This window comes from Rhagoletis pomonella, unplaced genomic scaffold (assembly GCF_013731165.1).
Source record: "Rhagoletis pomonella isolate Grant_MI unplaced genomic scaffold, Rhpom_1.0 Rhpom_scaffold_00005, whole genome shotgun sequence".
Taxonomy (NCBI): domain Eukaryota; kingdom Metazoa; phylum Arthropoda; class Insecta; order Diptera; family Tephritidae; genus Rhagoletis; species Rhagoletis pomonella.
This window is the reverse complement of record NW_023458559.1, coordinates 70,298,221-70,319,029: the sequence shown is the minus strand read 5'-3', so window position 1 is coordinate 70,319,029 and position 20,809 is coordinate 70,298,221. Positions and strand designations below refer to the sequence as shown.

The following is a 20,809-nucleotide window of genomic DNA, read 5'->3' as shown; positions in this document are numbered from 1 at the left end:
CGTTGTCTACTTTTATCCGTCCATAGCATTTCTTGGATGACAGTGATGCCAGCCTTAATCTCCATTATATGACCAACCGACCGGCAGAGGCACATCCCCCATTAAGTGTGTGGACACTACAGGTGCACACTCTCAATCTGAAGCAGTGGTTAGCGACTTGAAAAGTATACAATATCGTTCGCTGATTTTCCACCAATTAAATGGACCCAAGCAGCATGAATGGTGCTATTGTTTTGTGTTTACCTTAAGTACAAGGTGCAGTAAAACTTTGCCTATATCTTTTTGATCACGTAAATATTCTGTGATCACTAACTTGACCACAATTAAGCTCTAGCTAATGCACGATAAGCGCATAAAAAGAACATTAGCATATAAACCTCACTAACCACCCAGATATAAAAGTCACATAATTTACTAGCTAAATACAACAACATATATTTATTTGTAAGTATGTCTACCTAACAAATGTCTTCACTAGAAAGTGCATTGTTGCAACGCGATTTGATGAAAATCGATATAGAATTTATGTAATCAAGCCAATTGAATGTGAGACCAGTGACCTATTTTGAGTTCATGGTAAGACAGGCAAGAGCTTACAGAGCGACAACCACCAGCGCTCATACACATGTTGGCGTTGGCAAACAGGTACACAAACATACACAAATATATACATATGTACATACATACCAACACGGATAAACTAGTTTCGAAACGCGCAACTTCAACGCTTCACTAGTTGCATGAACAAAAGTTGCCATTGCAACTGTTCTCTTATTCCATTTACACATTTGCCTCTACATGCATATTAGACACCTAACAGCAGCAGCAGCAGCCGCAGTTAACCACCCTTCAGCCCTCTCCACATGCAAGTTGTGTTGCGTTGCACTTTTTTATGCCTTTTAGCATTGTCCACTCGTTCGTTGTCAGTTAGAATTAATTTTCAATGCAGTCCATGTGTTTTTTACCTCTAAATAGCCTACTAATAGACAGTTGGACCAACAAAAATAGACGCACAGTCGAACGCATAATGTTCAATGCTATGGCTGGTGATTGTTTGTATGTATGTATAGATTTATGTGTGTTCACATGTTGGCGGCGGCAATCGGGTGAGTCAGTAACTTACAATTAGCAGCATAAAAAGGCCGTGTGTAGGTACAATAAAACTGGCAATTAGAAAAGTGACTAAAACAATGCAAATGAGTTCGAAACAAAAAGGCTTGCGAGCAAAACAAACAATAAAAAGAAATAAAATACGGAAAAATTTTATGCCGTTCCATGCATTGTTGCATAAATTTACATTTTAAATATACACATTTAACAGTTTGAAATGCGGCAGTAGGTGGGAGGTGAGTGAATTGCGTTTAGCGTTGCGCTGAAATACACTGACAGAAATTTTGGAGGAAACTAAAAATTTGAGAATTATTATTTTTTGGTCTCCAAATTTGGTGCTAGCAATATCGAGCCCTAACTGCCAAAATAACGTAAGCGACATTTTCTTTTCAAATTTTTTTTTGATGCAGAAATATTCCTCGATCATCTAGATGAGTGTGCTGCTCAGTGTGCTGTAAACTATGCGAAGGGTAAAACCCTGAGTAAGTCTCGATAAGTGGCATTTGACTTACTAAAGCACAACAGGTACAAGACAAATGTGTGTCTGCACATAAGAAATTAAGAGAGAGTTCTAATATTAGTAGGCCAAGTTTTTTTATTATTGAAGTGCGGTTTGTTTTTTTCGTTGCCACTCGGGAGTGAAAAGGTACGGATTGGGTGTTCATTGGATATATTCGAACAAAGAGCATATTGACACTCGCATTCGTTGTTATATTTATGTATTCATGTTGCCATTTTTACCGATAAAATGAGCCTTAATCCACTTAGTAGTGATATGCTGAGTCGATACTTTTAATTATCGGTCGATACTTGGTACCGATTGAAAAAGTATCCAATACATTCGTTACTCGGTACCGAAATATTAAGGTTTCTAGAGAAAACTCAAAAAGTATGAAAAAAGCGGTTCAGGGGAGACTCGCTTATCAAAAGCCGTATGAGAAGCTATTTTTCATGGCAGAATAGACTCGGAGGTTTGCCATAGAAATAAACTTTTTTATGTTTTATTTTTTGATGTTGGGCGGAAACTGAGCTCGAACCCAGGCCCTGCGAAATGTTAGTGCGCACCGCTAACTACTACACCACTGCGGCCGCCAATGGAGTAGTCTGTACTAAAAATATCACAGCGATCGGTTTCTGGCCAAGCATAGTCACGTTAACTGCTCAATGACACTAGCATGAAGGCATGTAAATGGGTGTGAAACTTACGAATGGAGGAAATATGTAGCCTCACGAGCTGATAGAGTTACTCACATACATACATACCAACATGCATACATACATGAAGTGTAGCTCAAGTGACCAAGATTGACATTTCAAGGCTTTCTTACTACTTTTAAAGCGATTAAGTTTAATACGCGCTCGAAACGGTATATTCAATTACATATGTATATGGAGAGATAATATCGTTTATTATAATGGAGTTCAATTCTGAATTGCGGCACAAGGCGGTAGACATAAGGCAACTAAATACATTTTAAATAATAAAAATAAACTTTTAAGATAGATTATTTGATTGGGTCTTAAGCGCCACTCGGTGTACATTATTTTGTGTTTTTGTCAGCTTCAAATTTACTTTTCGCATTTTTGTAAAGTGAAATGAAAACAAATGTGCAAATACGCAGACTTCTGCAGTTGGCTAGTATGCGCCAGCTAACAAGAGTACCCTGTCTGCTTCGAGGATAACTTTCAGTGACTCCTCGCTGCTTCTCTTCCAGTTACCTCTTTTCTCTTAAGCTTTCCTCATCTCGACCTTCTGGATTTTAAGAGGCTAATCTACTCGTCAAAGTTTTACTAAAAAGAAATCTCGAAGTCCTAAATTTAGGGGGTTTCTCTGGCCTTCAAATGGCCCAGGATGAGCAACCTGACTGCTTCGTTAATCAAATTTTCAGAAAGGTTTAATTTAAGCTGGCGCCAAATTTTAATTTATCAACTGCTGACACTACCAAAGTTGATATTTTCACATTTTAAATTATTTGAATCTTATTATTACTTATTGTTACCTTACATATTATTATTTCCAAAAAACAAAAACACTTATATTGCTCTGAATAAGCAATTATCGTTCTGCTTTTTACTTGTGTGTGACATTTTGTGGCGTCATCATTATTAAATTACCATATTCAATTCAAATATGGCATTTACTTTTAGACACGTTTTTGCATACTTAATTAAATACTCGCAGTTAAATTTTATAAATGAGTAATACTTTGAAGTCATAAAGCGTAATCGCCCACTCACGACAAAGTAGCAACCAAACTAGAGAAACAAGAATATAAATAGGAGAAGATAAAATAAAAATCATAAAAATAAACAATTAATCGCCGGAATGTGCTTAGAAAAAATTCAATACATTTCCATAAAATGAGGTAATACGAGTACATCTAGCAATATTTTTTCTGTGGGAACTGTAACGTAAAGAGAATTTTGATTGATAATTCTAACCGCTCAATGATTCAATAGTGTATAGTCGAAATAAGTAAGTACTTGGGGCATTTAATGGGCTCCGTACTTTATTGACAATTGCGGTTGTGTGCGCGAAGAAAAAAGGCAGTCAAGCCAATTCCCAGCTGCAGACTGATCTCTTTCATCCAGATGTTGAAGATGGTTGCGCATGATTTCGAGGAAAGAGGTAAGTATGTTGACAAAGCGATAGAGATAGCCATTTACTTTCGAGCACCGATCACCAATATCGAGCAATCGTCAATTTTTGAGATCAGAGAAATTCAATCTGACATTACCGCCTTTTATAAGACCGTCCTGCCCATTTTTTAACTAAAGAAGAACTATTCCCAGTACAAGGAATATAACTTAGAATGAGGTGTCTAATTCTTGATTTCAAACTTCTTGTGAGTGTAACATAAAGATGCTGAGATGGATGTACCCCATCAAAAAGAGACCTATGAGGCGGTGGGTTGGATTCTGAGAGGATTACTACCTTAGCCACGGTGAGATAGTCTCTCACCAAACTGCAGCGTATAGCCTGTGTATGTATTATGGGAGCAATGCGCTCATTTCCGACGATAGCATTCTGGGTCACTTATACGCGATGTTCAATCGGAAAGTGGAAAGTTCCACCCACAATAAAAAAAACATCAAAAAGGTACACTTAAGTAGTGAATATTTATGCAGCTCTAAAAGTTAAAGGTGATTATTTTATTTTAGTAATCATCTACTTAGGTTAGTTAGCGCATTTTTATCAACCCACCATGCTGAATTTTCAACAATATGGTCTAAAAGATTATTTAAATAAAAATAAGTACCAAAAGAATTATTTATATTTAGGCTATCTCTCTTTAAGCACACTGTGTATATGTATAGGTGTCCATTTTTTGCGTACTACTTTAATTGCCTCATTACTTCAAATTACAGCACAGAAATTTTTACATATCACTTTAATCATATTTGGACTGAAAGCACGCGCCATGTGTCACGCCCCACAAAAGGTGTGTTTGTCACAGCAGCTGGCTGGCTGCCTACCTACTTGGCTGCCTACCATTTTGCGCATGCGTGGCACATTGACTCGAGCAAGAGTTCATTACTGAAATGGCAAGTTGTGAATGGTCAGGTTTAATAAATGAAATTTGTTTAATTTTCACCTAAACATACGTGCGTACATATATATATAAGAGTGTGTATAACACCACACGTATGAATATGGACTATAGTTTTTGAATACATATACATACAAACATAAGTGCCTCAAACAAATTTTATTTTTAGAAAAATTTAAAATAATTTTATTATTATACCGATCATTTTTGTATTTTTGTAGCATTTTTGAATTAATTTTTCTTTGCTGCGCGCATTTTATTTGGCTTCACATCACACTTTCTTTGTAGTTATTTCAAACAAATTTCGTATTTTATATACATACATACATACATACATATGTATGACATTACGACACCACATCCAATTATGACTGTTTGTAATGTTACGCTGCTTTCCTTTTGTTATTGTTTAGCTATGTGTTTTGTTTATTAATTGCCAACAAACAGCTGAGTGAAGTTCATTATGCAGTCAAGGCGCGTTCCAACAACTCTGCTCTCCAAACTCAACTCCATTGTACATCGCTTCTCTGCACTTTCCCTCCGCTACGATTCGCACACTCGACTTTGAGCGCTTAAACTAAGTTATCGCTGCCTGTTTGCTTGGTGGTCGCTTTTGGGCGCTTGGCTGGTCAACTAGCTGGCCGGTATTGTTTGCTAGCGGTAGCAGGGTGTTGCTGGTGGCACCAGAGTGTTGTCTCATGAACACGTTCTTACCACATGTACATACATATGTATATATATATATATGCATGCATGCAAGTAATGTGAGCTGCCACCATAAATGGACCGGGACGTGCAAGTGAGCGCGCCAAGACGCCAACTACTTAATGAGTGCGTCGCACTGGCCGTCCAGCCCGCATGCGCGAATGTATGTATGTACATATGTAGTTCGCCATTTTAATAACTAAATAGTTGGCTACATACAGCGGTAGATGACTGCATTGACTGACTGACCGCTAGCTGCTATGTTAACTGCAAGAGTTGCTTATTTTCAATCGCCCCGCCAACAACTTGGCTGATTGTATTACAAGCGCATTGCCTTCCAGTAGTTCAGCCAACTGCAATACTCCACTCTTACCGCGTCCGCGCTAAGTCCTCTACCAAGTGTGCCATGTGTTACTTCGGCAAGTGATGTTGCAAGCGCTTTGCGGGCCCAAGGGTTTGTCTATACAAGCCGTTCAATGTTTGCAAGCTGACCGTTAACAAGTGTTTTGTTGATATTGCATTGAATATAATTTTACAGTTCCAGTATGTCCAAGCACTGTAGTTATATTTTCTTATGCTTGCTGGACGGAATTTAGATATGTACATACTCCTATGTGCGCCATTTGAAATATGAGTAAGTGCAAAAACTGTTGAAAGAAAATAAAAGTGAATTCACTTATATGGATTTATTTATTATGGTGTTCATATTAACAGCATATTCGGATAAATAGTAGTATAACGAACATGGATACATGTACAAATGTATATGTACATATATGTACTTACATATAGAGAAGTATCCATATGTCTGTACATACATACATACATATGAACGGTTTGTGGAAATTAAAATTTATTTTTAGTAGAGTCAAATTTTGCATGGTGGGCATACATTTTTTTTTCGAAAATCCAAATTTCAAAATTTTGGCGATTTTGCAAGTTTATTTTTTGAATATCTCAAAAACTATTACGGTTATAAAAATGGTGATATTTGGAGCTACAAAAAATATATTTAAAAACAAAAATTTAAAAAATAAAAAATTACAGATTTTTAAAGTTTTTAAATTTTTAAAAGCAAAAACTTATATATTGGCTATTCTTTTATGCTTTTATATAATACTCTGACTGATCTTAAAAGATTTGCAATTTCCCAAACTCTAAATTAATAATAAATTTAAATTAAATACGAATTATTTAACATACCTTTATTTAGAGTTTGCAATTTTTTTTTTTAAAGTTCAATAATTGATATTATAAACAAAATACCTTCTTAAAAATTTCAAGACTTTAAGATCAAATGGAGAAATTAAAAAAAGTTTTGAGCAATTTTTTTATTTTCAAACAGCTGAATTTTTTTTTATTTTTTTATTATTTTGTAAATATTTTTTTTCGTACTCGTCCTAAATATCAACGAGATCAGAACAAATTTTTGTAACTGTATGTTTTTGAGATATCCAAAAACCTTGGACAAAAATTTTTATTTTTTTCCTTTGGCCTAATTTCGTTATATAATTCAAGAAAATTTCTGACCAAAATTTATCCAAATCAAAAATTGTCCATTCCAACTATTGGTCGATTAGACATGGATTGACCCACATGCAATTTTTATGTTCAAATATGTATATCGAATATTTTAAAGCTTTAACACCAGAACAGTTATTTTTGAACCAGATTTTAAGCGGCAATTAGAGTGTTAAAATGTTACCCAAAAATGTTGGGCGTTGAATTGCACTAGGGGTCACGGAAAAAAAACTTTCTGCTGATAATGTTTCATAAAAAAAAGGCAATTTTTCTCCAAAAAGAGGAAACATTATCCCTATAAGAAAAAAATAATTGTCATGGGATCTAGCAAAATAGTATAAATACTATTGTTGGAGCATAGTTTATTTGGGCTCTAAAATGACTGTATCCCGCAGGAAGAAAAAACGTTGACCACCTTTGTTTGCATAATGGCGGATATTCAACATCACCCTGAGTTGCGTAAATAAAGCTTTACATTCCTCACGACCAGCCTCTCAGTATTAAAAAAATTATTGAATTTCACAAAAAAATGTTCGACTTTTAATTTTTTTGCACCACTACAAATATACTCTAGTTTTTACTGAAATACGATTATGATGAATTTTATTTGCCGATTTTTTCTGAAGAATACAGCCAATAAAGTTTTGCTAAAATTTTTTAATGCGCCTTTTTAAGTTCTGATTGACCATAACTGTTTTCTCACACTCACATTCGTATTCTCACACTCAATTCTCATTTCATATGTTAATGTTATGGATTAAGTAGTAATCGTGCAAAAATAGTAGGGCAATAAAATTTGAGAAATTCAAAATTACCTTAGTGTTATTTAAAAATAAAAAAGCGATAGAAGTAAGTAGAAAGAGAAAATTAATTAGATAGCTTGACAATGAGTAATAAAAAGTTGAAGGTTGTTTTATTCAAATCGCAAATGGAAATGACGACTGCAAACTTGATTTCTTTGTTTAAAAACAATTCCAAGCGTGAAGCTGGACTGTAGTACAAGCTAAGTTTCTGTGCGATTAATTGACGCATATAGTACATACATATGCACATATATGTATGTATATAAAACCCACCTAAGTATCAGGTCATGAGAATCAGAGTGGCTATCTTCAAAAACATTATTCCTTATGACAATATAATCAAATCGAAAAAAAATAATTGCCAATTATTATAAGTATTATGGGAAATATAAGCGTTGGTTACTCAGCTAGAATGCCACGAGGCTACTGGGGCCTTTAGGGGGTCACCTAGGTGTTTTAAAGCCATTCACAAGGAATGTTTTGTGTCTAATGGGGTCACAATAAAAATAATATCCGACAGCCAGGTAGCATTAACAGTCTTGGGCACGTAAAACAGTGTCAAGGTTTGTATACAGTTGCAAAAGTGTACTGAACAAACTAAGAAAGCTTAATGCGTTTACGTTGTGGTGGATTACAGATCATGAGGGCTTTGATGGCAACGAAAGGGCGGATACTCTCGCAAAATCCGAAGCCCAACACAACCTGTAGGGCATTCAGCCTTTCTGCGGTCCATTAAATTGATATATGGCGCAACTTCTAAGATGCTGTGAAAGCTCTCAGGTTGCAGTCCACTTACGTATGTCGAAGGGATAAAGGCAATTAAAGGGATTTATGACTCCTTCTCGTGGTGCCTCGCAGCATTTGTTCTTGTATGTCATAAAAATAATAAAAATACTCTGCTTATAAGAAAAATCTTCATTGAATCCAATCGACCGGTATTTAATGTTAAATGGCCGTACCTATTGAAGTAATAACAAGTTGCTTACACTTCAAAATACATGCTCAACTTGCTTGATGCATCCCCCAAGAACACTATCTGAGCTTATGAACGACAATGGTCGCAGTGACTCTGCATGAATTACAACCATACAGAGGTGGTAGCTGATAGTGCCCATTGACAACAGTGCCTCGAATATGCCAGAGCGCTTGAAATATCCGAACCATCCACAGGAAAGACGCCCCTATCCAACTGCTTGTTTGCTGAGAGAAATACCAGGCTGCCATCACCACAGTACAGGAAAGATTAGCAGCGTGGGATATCTGTTACGGCTGCACTGAGACGGCGAACAAATTTGGTGTGGGACTCCTAGTTTAGTGGGGGCGTCGACAGCTTGTATTCAGGTTCACTCCTATCAATGAAGGAATTGACACAATCTGCATGAAAGCTAAATTTATTTGGAAAATTTCAGCCTTCACGAAAACAGCTCCGACAACGGAGAAAGGCTCGAAACAACCACAAACCATTGGGGAGGAAAACTCAAATTTATAAAGTTGTGACAAAAGTTCGACGTTGAAAAGCTGCAGTCACAAACGGCGTCCGTAAACTTTCCAAACAACTCTGAATCCTGCTAAAACGTGGGAATGGAAAACATACTTTACGACTTAACTACGCTCATCATTTTGTGTTAATTATTTACTAAATTTTTTTTCAATTCGACTTCGTCATGTAAGGTTTAGGGGAAAATAGGTTTTCCATCTGTCTTAGAAATTCAGCACAGACACTTTTCACACTACAAATACCAGACCTAAAGCTTTAAACAATTAAAAACCAATAAAAGTTATTTAAATAAGTCACAAACCACAAAACCATTTAAAAAAACAATTAAAGAATATCAATTCAATTTAGAGGAATACTTTATTGCAACCGCAAATTATTTAATCACCGCAAATAAGTAGACAAGTATAGGTGAAAAAACATTTACTACGTTAATAATGATGAAAAATGATTGGGGGACTGAAAATTAATATGCTTGGGAAATTAGTGAAATGATGCTTCAGTTTGGATTAAAAATTTCCTAAGAAAAAACTACTTTTAACATGAGTAAAGCTTAAAACACAAACACTAGGAATCTAGAGATCAAGCAAATATAAAAAATAAGCTTCGAAATTTATGACTGATTAAGAAAATAGAAACGATAAATTTGATGAAATGAATGCAAAACTAAATATGAATGTGTATTTGAACTGAGAGTGGGATGTATGTACATACTTTTACTATATACTGTTCCTCGGATTGAAGTATGTATGTATGACCTATAGCTTTCGTCCTAACAATCATTTAAGTAGTTGGTATTCTTATAGGACTGTAAAGTTCTGTTAGAGGGCCGAAACGATTTATTTAAGACACTAAAGAACAGACAAGGTCACTTCTTCAATTGAAATCTGACTATGAGCATACCAATTCTAGCTTCACTTCGCTATGGCATGGGTCATAAAGATGAATGTACTCTTATGTCACTATAATTTTTTTTTATAGCCATCTTCGATAGAGTTCTATACCCGTCTACTGTCAAATAAGCATTGAATTATTGGGTGGTCGTAAAATTCTCCTGGAAATTTGAGCCAATAATTTCCAGGATAAAGAACTTAGCCTATCTGATGCCTTCGATACTTTCTCAATCAAATTGTGCTACCTTCTTCATCCGTATATTGCAATTTTTGCTGAAGAGTGCTGTCCCTAAGTTTTGGCACATAAATTGGATAGACCCGGTTCTTGGATGCGATGTGTATTAAAAGCTAAACTTTGTTTGAGGAGCGTCAACCTGCTGTTAGGGTCTATGCAGGTGTGTTTTTTGGTACGGCTCAGATATAAATAGTTCCATGGCATGCCCCTCAGCCTGAAAGATAGAGTTAGATTTTTCCACGCTTCGAAAAGAAATATTCTGGAATGCACAAGCAAACAAAGCTGAGTGGAGCTTATTATCTTCTGTATTACTATCTGAGATCAGTTTTGTTGTAAAAAGCAAAGGCTATTTCTTGATTATAATATGTAGTGGAGACAAGTCAAAACGATGGTGCTTTTTACCATCGTGCCAGTGATGATCATACAGGCTAGGCGTTGGGATTTGCTGAGCTTGACTTATTTGACCTCTATTTTAGTCATATCGAAAGAGACGGGTGTACATTTGGATAGATTTCAAAATGGTTTTTATTCCCCAATTCCTCTTCATTAGCTTCCGGCAGGTCTAGAAAGAAGGCCTGACCCTTTGAATAGCTTTATCAAGCGGCGGAGTCTATGAGAACTTGACATAAAGTAGAACTACCAGATATTGGAATACCTAATGTAAGTGCATAATAATGATTGCCATTGGTGTATTGAAAAGGATATCGATAAATGTAGTTATAAATGTATTGAAAAGTATCGTTGAATGCATCGATAAAAATTTCTATAAAACATTTGATAAGCTAAACCATATGGTTAATAATATTCTATAAAAATCTACATAAATTACAAATGTCAATAACGTTATTGAAACATATATCAATATCAATATTTAATACAGGAAAGTACATATTGGCCCATTTGCACAAAATTATCGTATGTGCGAGAGGTCAAATTTTATAGGAGAGGGTTTTTTTTTGCTTTTCAAAATTTTTGGATTTTTTTTACTACGTAAAAAGCGTATAGCAGAAACGATAGATTCGCCCGTAATAAAAAATTAATTGTAAGCATACGATATATACAGCAAATTTTTGGCGTAGCTATAGGGATTTTAACTATAATAATTTGCCAGGGATTGTCTTGTGGGGCATAAGTAGAACAAACTTGCTTCAAAATGTCAATTTCAAAAGAATGGCACTTACGATAATTTTGCGCAAAGCGGTTGATATACACATATTAGAGCCAGCCACCCAAAATTCAAGTAATAAGCATTAAAGATTTTAAACAATTAATTTAAAATTTTAAAAGCATAAAAAGTCAAAAGCAATTATGGCAGTAATAGCAAGCAAATTGCCAAATCGGCAGCCACTCAACGCCTTAATAATGCATGCCATTAAAAGCGTTTAGTATTGCTTTGTCTTTTGCAATGATGTGCCTTTGGTTGTGGCGGCTGGCAAAAAAATGAAATTATAATTACACTGACAAATTATGCAGCAACAACAACCGCGAGCTGCATGTTGTTATTGCAAATATTTTTTGCACAGTCTCGCGAATATTTTGTCGGTGAAGATTTTGTTGTATTGAGACTTTTTACAGCAAAAGCTGATAATCAGCAAGTGACTGGCATGTACGATGGCAGAGGCGAGATAAAAGCTATGCTGTTGTTTTTGTAAGCAGTGCCTATTTTTTGCTGGTATTTATCTTTCAAAATTGCCTTTTTTTGCTAGCCACAATCACTACTGCGGCTTCTGCTGTTGATGTTGCCCGTTGCTGCTGCTTTCGAAATCACCTACAGCATAGACAAGCGATTGTTGGCGATAAGATTGCCACTAAGCTTGTAATTGCTGCTATACATACTTTGTAAAAAACAAAAAATAAATAAAGAAAAAAAGAACTCAAACTTGCACTGGCTGTTGGCTGAAAATGTTGTTTCATTAGGCCGCTAGCTGCTGCTGCTTTTATGTTGTTGTTGTTGTTGCTCTCATCTACTGCTGCTACTTCAAAATAGTTTTTGTTTTCGCCTTCTTCCTCTCTAACTCGACATCTTCGTGCTGACCCAGTTCAAAGCAAGTGGAACGAATTGGCCAACAGCGTGGTGTAAAGCGAATGAAAAATAATAGAAAAAACAACAACAACTACATCATGCAACTTAGCCATTAATAACAACAAAAAATGCTTTATTGCTCAGCTTAAGGCACTTGCACCGTTAAATGCTTGGACTTGCCCAATTCTTGGTCGTCGTCCGTTTGTGTTTTTTCTTCGGCAATTAATCGCTTAAAAATTTCATTCAAATTTCCAAATGACAAATGAAGAAAATTATGCTTCTAATTACAATGGAAAACTATCGAAAAAAAGAGAGAGAAATCGTAAAAATCACCGATCAGCTAGTTTTGTGCAGCGTTGCGTAGTTGATAACTAAAGAAAAAATTTACAGCTGCCGCAGGTTCGCAGCTTAAGTCTTTTGTTTGTCCACTGCATATGCCACTTGATATGAACATATTAAAAGCTGCTGCTATTCTTTTAAGCTTGCGTGATTAGCCTTAATCTCACTAAAATCAGCGTAGTCAGTGCGCCATGTAGCTTTGTAGCAGCGCAAGCGTGCATGGCCAGTGAGTCGTAGTTCGACAGCCAACACCTAAATGGCCATCTAAGCAACAGTTAAGCATCCAGCGCAGCAACACTGAACTCAAAATTAATTCGAAACAAGTTTGTTTGCTCTTGGCATTGCTTTCTTGGACATTCACATAATTATTTTTATGATGATTTTCTTTTTTGTCTGTATATTTCTTCAACCTCTCGACTTTGAAATGACTTCGCCACTTTAGTTACTTTCGAATGCTTTCGTTCTTTGGCTATTAAGGTGATATCCGCATGAAAGCCATTCTTGTTTCAAACGACATAGGTACAAAAAATTAGTCAGGCATATGGGAGTGCACGCAAATGAGATAGAAAGGGGTATGAGTGTGCGTGTTTCTAAGCGGTGATGCTGCGCGCACTTTGTTGCTCTGCTGACCCAAATTTGGGTGATCTCGTTGATGGCGATTTTTTTTTTGGTTTCTTGTGTAGTCTAATATTTCTGTGCTTGTGTAAAAATACACGCTCAAGTATTTTCTGGTAATTTTCTTTTTTTGGTAAGTGGTAAAAGTGAAATCTTCAAATTCACTTGATCAGCTGCGCACTCGTTTAGATTTGGAACTATTTTTTTTTTGCAATTTACTTATTTGAAGAGGAGCAACGAAGACGACATGGCGTCTGCGTGCATCTGGATTTCGGCACGTCAATCTCTGGGCATTATCGAGATGTGGTACATACATCAAGTTAACAGTGAAAGTCAAGCTGCTCTAAGGGTCACGTACCTTTTCAAAACAAAGTCCAGTTGAGTTGAAATCTGGGGTTCGCCGGCTAACCACAAATTCAGTCCACTGTAATCGTATATTCAGAGTTTGCAGCATGTATTCTCTCTTAGCTTTCCGATATCCTTGCTTATGAGAACATTCGAAAGAGTGTAGGCAGGTTTTTCAAAAAAATAAAAATACAAATCTTTTTTTGTTGCTAAAAAAATTAACAAAAGTGAGGAGTCGAGATTTCACGATTACATAGATTTTTTTATAGATACATTGTATATATATCGTTGAACTATTAATTGGTTGTACCGATTTGGAAAAACTTTTGTTTCGCATATCTAAATTGTTCAAGGAGTTAAAGGCCTCAAGTAAAAAATGAATGTATACAATATTAGTATAAAAGGGGATTGGTTTGAGAAATCCTTAAAATACTTAAAATTAGGGTTGCCACCTATCTTAAAAAATAACATGATTTTAGCATTAGCTTTACTTGGTTAAACTTTACATACGTATGTTTATAGGTATGTATATAAAAAGAAAATTTCACATGTATGACGGCGATGCCTGCCCAAATGATTTAACCAAAGCATATTGAATTGATTTTTTTTCTAATTACAAATTTGGTTTCTTAGTTGTCAAATATTGTGTTTGTTGTTTGCACTTATTAATAATCTAAACTGTCAAATTAATTTGCGTGTGAATTGTCTCTTTTATAACAAACCAATTGAAATCATTGGATCAGCAGCGCTCTAAGAGTCTCATAATTGATTTTTGTCAATGTACGATTTTTTGAGTTATTTGTGTGAAAATGATAAGAAGAATATCCAACTTATTGACTTCAGTAAAAATTTCATTTTTTTTACTCGATTCGTCTTATAAAAAATAAGCTAAAAAAATATATATTTGCAGGAATTTCGTTTTCACAAGAAGTTTTTTGTAATTTTATTCCATGTTTAAGCAATTGTTACTTATGTATTATATCTTTTTGGAGCTTTAAAAATTTATTTTTCATTTCATAATTTCTCCTTTCTTCAATTCTGCGAAATGAAATCAGGGTGGCCTATTAAAAAATAAAAAATAAATAAATAAAATGTTTTAAAGCTCCAAAAAAATTAGTTTATTTATTTATTTTTGAATAGAGTTTTAACGCTGTCTGCCACTGTCGAGTAATATATACCGTCATAATATTAAGGAGAATTTAAAAATGTTTGCCCGAATTCGCTAGCCACATTTTTGTGGCATATCGTAGGATTATAAAAAAAAAACTTCTACATTTTACGATTTTCAACAATATTATTGTTTAAAAATTTACGATTAATTTGCATTTGCTAGAAAAACTAAAATAAAAATAAAAATATCGGCTTATTTCTGAGTAGACTTTCAACTGGTAGTTTATGAAAAATCCGGTATGTGTATCAAACAAACTAAGGCTGTTTCTCCAATTGTTTGTTTTGAAAACATTTTATAAGCGAGTTGGTGCATTTCCAAACTTTATAAAAATCAGGGTGATGCTTTTTCCATCGGAGATGTGAAATCTATTATATTTTAAGACTTACGCCAAAATATTTCGGAAAAATATTAAGATTAGCCTGAGCTAGACCGATTTTAAAATACCACCTAAAATTTCATAATTTTGTTTCTGTTGATGAAGTTTTTAAACATTTATATACATACCTTCTAAGCTTAAACTATTTTATCATCTAAAGTATTTTTTTTGAAAAAAAAAAAATTTTTAACATAATTTTATTTAAAAAAACTCGATTTTTGGCGGTATTTTTAAATCGTTTCAGCTAGCGTAGATCTTATTATTTTTTTCTTAAATATTTAGGTGGAATTAAAAATAAAACAATAGATTTTATAATTCGGATGGAAAAACTGTACCGATTGTGTTTTGTATGGACAGTGATGCACCCTAATGTGAGTCGACATTTTCGTTTATGCTAATTAAAATATGGCCATTTGGCATGGATACGAAACTAAAATTATATTCATGCATTTAAAGACAATTTACAAAACATAAGCTGTTCTTCATACTGAAAGGACTGATTTAGACGTAATTTGTATAGTAGACTTCCCAGGAAAAAGAAATATGGAGAAAATTTCATTACAAAACGTTAATCGCGCGGTAGGTGCCGCGGGCAAAAGCTATGTTTTTTAAACCGAAGAATAAGAAGCAACACAGAAAAATTGATATATCAAATCCTTTAATTTATTACACAGATTTACAGAAATTTAATTAATTTCTCATTGCGAAATTCAAATCGCTGTTAGTCAAAAGCATTAATATTAATGAAGCTAGTATATAAAAAATGAAAAAGACAGATAAATATGAAGCGACAAATCGTGTAAGTGTGGAGAAGGAATAATTAAATACAACTCTTAAAAAGATTAAAACAAAGCTGGCTTATGAAAGCTAATTGGGTCAAGCAGTCAGAAGTGCCTCAAAAAGCAAGTGATGAAAAATTATACTGAATTAGGAAAAAATAAAAATAATAAATGCATGAATTTTAAAATAAAAGTAGTAAAAAATGGAATGATAAATAGCAAAATTCGCAAGAAATATACAACTGTCTAAATAGTAAAGGGTCCGTTCGGCAGTGAATAACAACAACTACAAAAGTGATACACTTGTTGTGCAGAAGACCTGATGGCATGTGCGTCTGGCCTTAAGCGTTTTAAGAAAATAATTCTTTTCGTACGTTTTAATATTTAATAAGTGTACAACATTAAAAAAAAAAAATAAAAGTAGAAAATTACGAAGTAGAGACATTGATAAAGTGCACAGCATAGCAAAATTTGGAATTTATTAAAGCAAGAATTCCACAGTTTTTTGTTGTGAAGATCAAAAATGCGGCCAGAAGGAGCTTGCCACCAGAACTCCGGCATATAAGTAGCAACTGAAGGGAACTTTCTTCTTTAGTAGAACTACGAGCCTTGTGTTGCGCGGAAGGTCTGAAGAAAAAAACGACGAGTTAGATCTTAAAAAAAATTGTTAAATTTTGATTTTTCGCTTTTGAAGTGTTGAAGTTTTGTGTGCCATCGGTACTTGTTGCTGTCAATGCTTTAGACGGCGCAAAGTGTCAAAGCGTCAAAAGAGCAGAAATGTGTCAATTAAAGAGCGTTATATGGACAGTACTACTGCTTCATTTAAGTGCTGGCCGAGTGGTGAGTGTGACGGGAAAGTGGAGTGGTTCGGTAAACTGTTATGGAAGTACAAAATATGAAGAGTTATCAATAAATGGAGTTAAAGAAGTGAAAACAAAAAAAAAAAAGATTATACAAAATATTAACTTAATGGTGATGCCTACATTCAAATTTTGTGGAAAAACAATGCCGTTTTGTTAAAAAATACTCTGAATTACAAGGGAATCTAAGACTAAAAAACTTGACTTTTTAATTCAATGCTGAACTATGTATAAACTTTTAATTTTCTTAAATTGCAATATTAAACATGCATATGTATTTGAAAAGAGTAAAAACTAAAAAGAAACATCAACAATATATTCAATGTACTTAAGCTCTAAAGCCCCTTCTCCCTCCACCTAAAACTAACAAGAAAATTAAAGATAAAATAAACCAACTCGGCGATTAAGATTATAAAAAAAAAAATTCCTTGATACCTCCTGAAAACAAATTATGTAAAAATAAAATTACAGCAATTTTTCTTAGAACTTACCCAGTATAATAATCGAAATATCTACTCTCCAAAGGAATCCGGTTACATTTACGAACCTCCCAAGAGCCAAAATCCTGCTTTGCCGCAGGAAAATGAAGACAGCGGCAATGGTTATCAATACCCACCTCCACTAGCTTCACAGCCGGCTTTGCCTGAGCCAACCGTTAGCGGCTACTACTACCCGCATCCGCCGCAGCGTATCCCTGTCTTACCTGCAGAGAATATAGACTACCAGCCCGTAAGTAATGATTCATCTGCAATACTACCACCCGGTGTATTGGGTGACTTCATCGGTGACTTGCCTACGAACCAGCCAACAGGCAATAATGAGTCTTTTGCCACCCCACCACCGGGCGTAATGGGTGATTTCATCACTGACATTATTAATGCGCAAAAAGAGCAAATACTCTCATCGTTGTTGGGTGGAAATGGTGACGATGATGATTCGCCCGATGATGATGCAAAGAAATTTCGTTTCAATAAATGTTCTTCCTGCAGTAAGTATGGCAATATACATATGTATGTATCTTCTTTCAATTCCTCTTATCGCCTCTTTTCGTAAATTGCATTTCCGCACTTCTAAATTTTCACACTGACAACTTTCGACAACTTTACGGTGTCCTACGAAATCTCTTTTCTCTCTCTATCTGTCTCTGTGTCTCACTATATTTCACCAGTCGCATACTCTTCTAGGCTGCGGCGTACCAAACGTAAAACGCATTGTTGGCGGCCAAAGCGTGGATTACAACAAACATCCCTGGGCGGGACAAATTCGCAAGAGAGGTTTCGTCTTTTGCGGAGGCACTTTAATCAACAATTTTTATTTACTCACTGCCGGTCATTGTTGCGATGGGCTCAGCATGAATCAAATAACCGTACATCTATTGGAGCTAAGTCGTTCTACACAAAATAAGGGCATCACGAGAAGAGTTGTTGGCGTGAAAATACATAACAAATACAACCGTAACACATTGGAAAATGATATATGTTTATTGAAGTTGGATAAAAGAGTGCCATTGGATCATCCACTTAGACCCGCCTGTATGCCAAATCCCAGTCAAAGCTTTCATAGAAAGGAGGTAAATACATAGTTTTAAGCTGGCAAGTAAGAATTTTATATGGAATTGTATTTGCTATTTTAGGCTACAGTCGTTGGTTGGGGTACTACAAGCCAGGATGGAAGGGTCGCGAGCGTTTTACAAGAGGTCAATGTGCCAGTAATAACGAATGAAGAATGCCGTAAGACAAGTTATAAAAATATGATCAAAAGTACGATGTTGTGTGCTGGCTATGTGGGTAAAGGTGGCAAGGATGCTTGTCAGGTGAGCAATATGGCAAGGAATATTAAAGGAGTGGTTGTTTAAGTTTTTTTTTAACTCTAAAGGTTGTGGAAAGAATAAGCGTATTTAAACTGGCTCTTTTTGCTGCTTTCGTGTTTTACTCTTGCACTTTACCCTTTTCTTAAGCACTCGTAGGCTTTGCAGCATTTCGGAAAGAAAAAATTTTGACTTAAAGCTGAAGATATAGAAGTTTGGTATGCCGATAACCTTGTCGATATATGAACATATTTGTGAAGAAGGATTTCGATGTTAACTATCATCGGAACATATTTGGAGAACCAAGTGTTGCTACAAAAACTGTTCATTTACATCTAACCATTCATCAATAAGATATTTCGAGAACGTTATGTATATCGATAAATATTGACTACTAATATCGATAACTCGGGGAAATTATTTAATTGATATTTCAATTAAATCTCACGAGGAAAAAGATTGAGTAGAATTTAGAGATAAGCTTATCGATAACATAGTGGGGAATTGTCTATGTAAATGGTATTTAAATATAACAATGGAGAAGTTGATAAGTTATCGATACGAGTAAATATGACGGGAATTCCAATAATATTTTGTAATAACATATGAAACGAAGACAGATTGCAATCAGGATCAGTGATGTCCCAAGCATAGCACGCTTTCGAAGCTTTTTACAAATCTATTTCTGTGTTGACCAAAGACAGCTTTCACACAATTGGCCACTTCATAGCCATATGTAAGCTGGAGGAAAACTCTTTCATGCTTGTATATACATATGTATATCAATCACGGTCAAACAATTTTCTGCGAGAGAAGCTTTTTAATGCTTTCTTTACATTTAAATATGGCGAGAAGCGTTTAGAACCGAATTGGCCAGCGAGAGTTTTCAATTTGCGCCTGCCCTATATAAATCATACAGAGAGCTTTTGAAAGCTTTGGCACGTGTGCCTATGAAGTGGCCAACTTTTAGGCTTTCTACACATTTTGTATAGGCGCGTGCAGAAAAGCTCTCTCTGCCCATCTCTGGTTTGAAAGCTTTCTATAGAATTTCTATGCACGCTTACAGATTAAAAGCTATCTCTGGTCGCGGTTTACACTATGTTATATATATATCATTTACAGTAAGAGCGAGCTTAATCCCCGAGTATTATGGGTGAAGCTTTTAAAAGCTTTGTATGGTTTTTACAAGGGCGAGTGGAGAGAAAAGCTCTCCCATCGCTTGTCTATGTCTTTAACGACCAAAAAATAGCCCGAGGATATGGGAATAAAATATGCTTGCTGGTCACTGATATGAACTGATTTCTTTTACTGTCGAAATTTATACATATATATTTTTAGTGCCAAAAAGAAAAGCGCAGAGTAAAAAGAGTGCTAAAATCAGTATTTTCAATCAGTTAATTTTCTCTGATTCTGTGCTTTCTATCCTCTCCTTTCCTTTCATCACCTCTTCTTATTTTTGTTATTTTTCTGTTTTCTATTTTTATTTTCGCTTTATACATCTTAATTCTCCTCCCGTTTTCCTCTTCTTTACTTATACCTCGTCTGCTTTCTTCTTCTTCGAACTTCTTTCTCTCATATTTCCTCTTCATAGCTTTTCTGATATATTAATTAACATTAATTTTATTTTTATAAATTTAATGTTATTTGCTATTTTTCGTCTCTAAATAGGGTGACAGCGGTGGTCCATTGGTAGTGCGTGATCGCGTCTACAGCCTGGCTGGTATCGTATCTTTCGGTTTTGGTTGCGCTAGGCCGGATTCGCCGGGCGTTTACACACGCGTTACTAAATATTTGGGTTGGATCGCGACGAATACGAAAGATGCGTGTTATTGTTCACAATAAACACAAGCTGAGCTCTAGATATCTCCTATGTTAAACTCTTAAAAGTGTTTATCAAAATTTTTGATATGTAACTTTATTTAATTTAATATGTATTAAGACTTAATGAAATAAATAATTTATTGCATCATTTGCTTGTTTGGGTTATATTTTTTCTGCCACATACGTCACTTCTTTAGCGCGCAAGAGAACGAATAAATTTCGACTGTCGTCGCCAATAACACGGAATTATCAGTGCAGTGGGACTAATTTGACTGTCACTGATCTACGCTGAGTTAGAAGCGCCTTACAATTGCCTGCTGAGCTGACGTGATGCCCATCTGTTCAAGAGTGGACAACAGG

At 35.1% G+C, this 20,809-nt stretch overlaps 1 protein-coding gene across 1 annotated transcript; it reads left to right on the top strand.

The window, feature by feature from the left end:
* The first annotated feature begins 16,564 nt into the window (after positions 1-16,564).
* Positions 16,565-20,490, top strand: LOC118739961 (trypsin-1-like). The gene is made up of 5 exons (XM_036471463.1): positions 16,565-16,801; positions 17,347-17,809; positions 18,006-18,391; positions 18,455-18,634; positions 20,297-20,490. Exons 1-5 carry the CDS (start codon positions 16,739-16,741, stop codon positions 20,468-20,470), a joined length of 1,266 nt encoding a protein of 421 aa, XP_036327356.1. The 5' UTR covers positions 16,565-16,738; the 3' UTR covers positions 20,471-20,490.
* The last annotated feature ends 319 nt before the right edge of the window (positions 20,491-20,809 follow it).

Excerpts from the sequence above, each read along its gene's own strand:
- LOC118739961 (XM_036471463.1), top strand. The coding sequence starts at position 16,739 with ATGTGTCAATTAAAGAGCGTTATATGGACAGTACTACTGCTTCATTTA. Across the intron at positions 16,802-17,346 it reads ATTTAAGTGCTGGCCGAGTG|GAATCCGGTTACATTTACGA; the intron begins GTGAGTGTGACG and ends TACTCTCCAAAG. Across the intron at positions 17,810-18,005 it reads CAATAAATGTTCTTCCTGCA|GCTGCGGCGTACCAAACGTA; the intron begins GTAAGTATGGCA and ends ATACTCTTCTAG.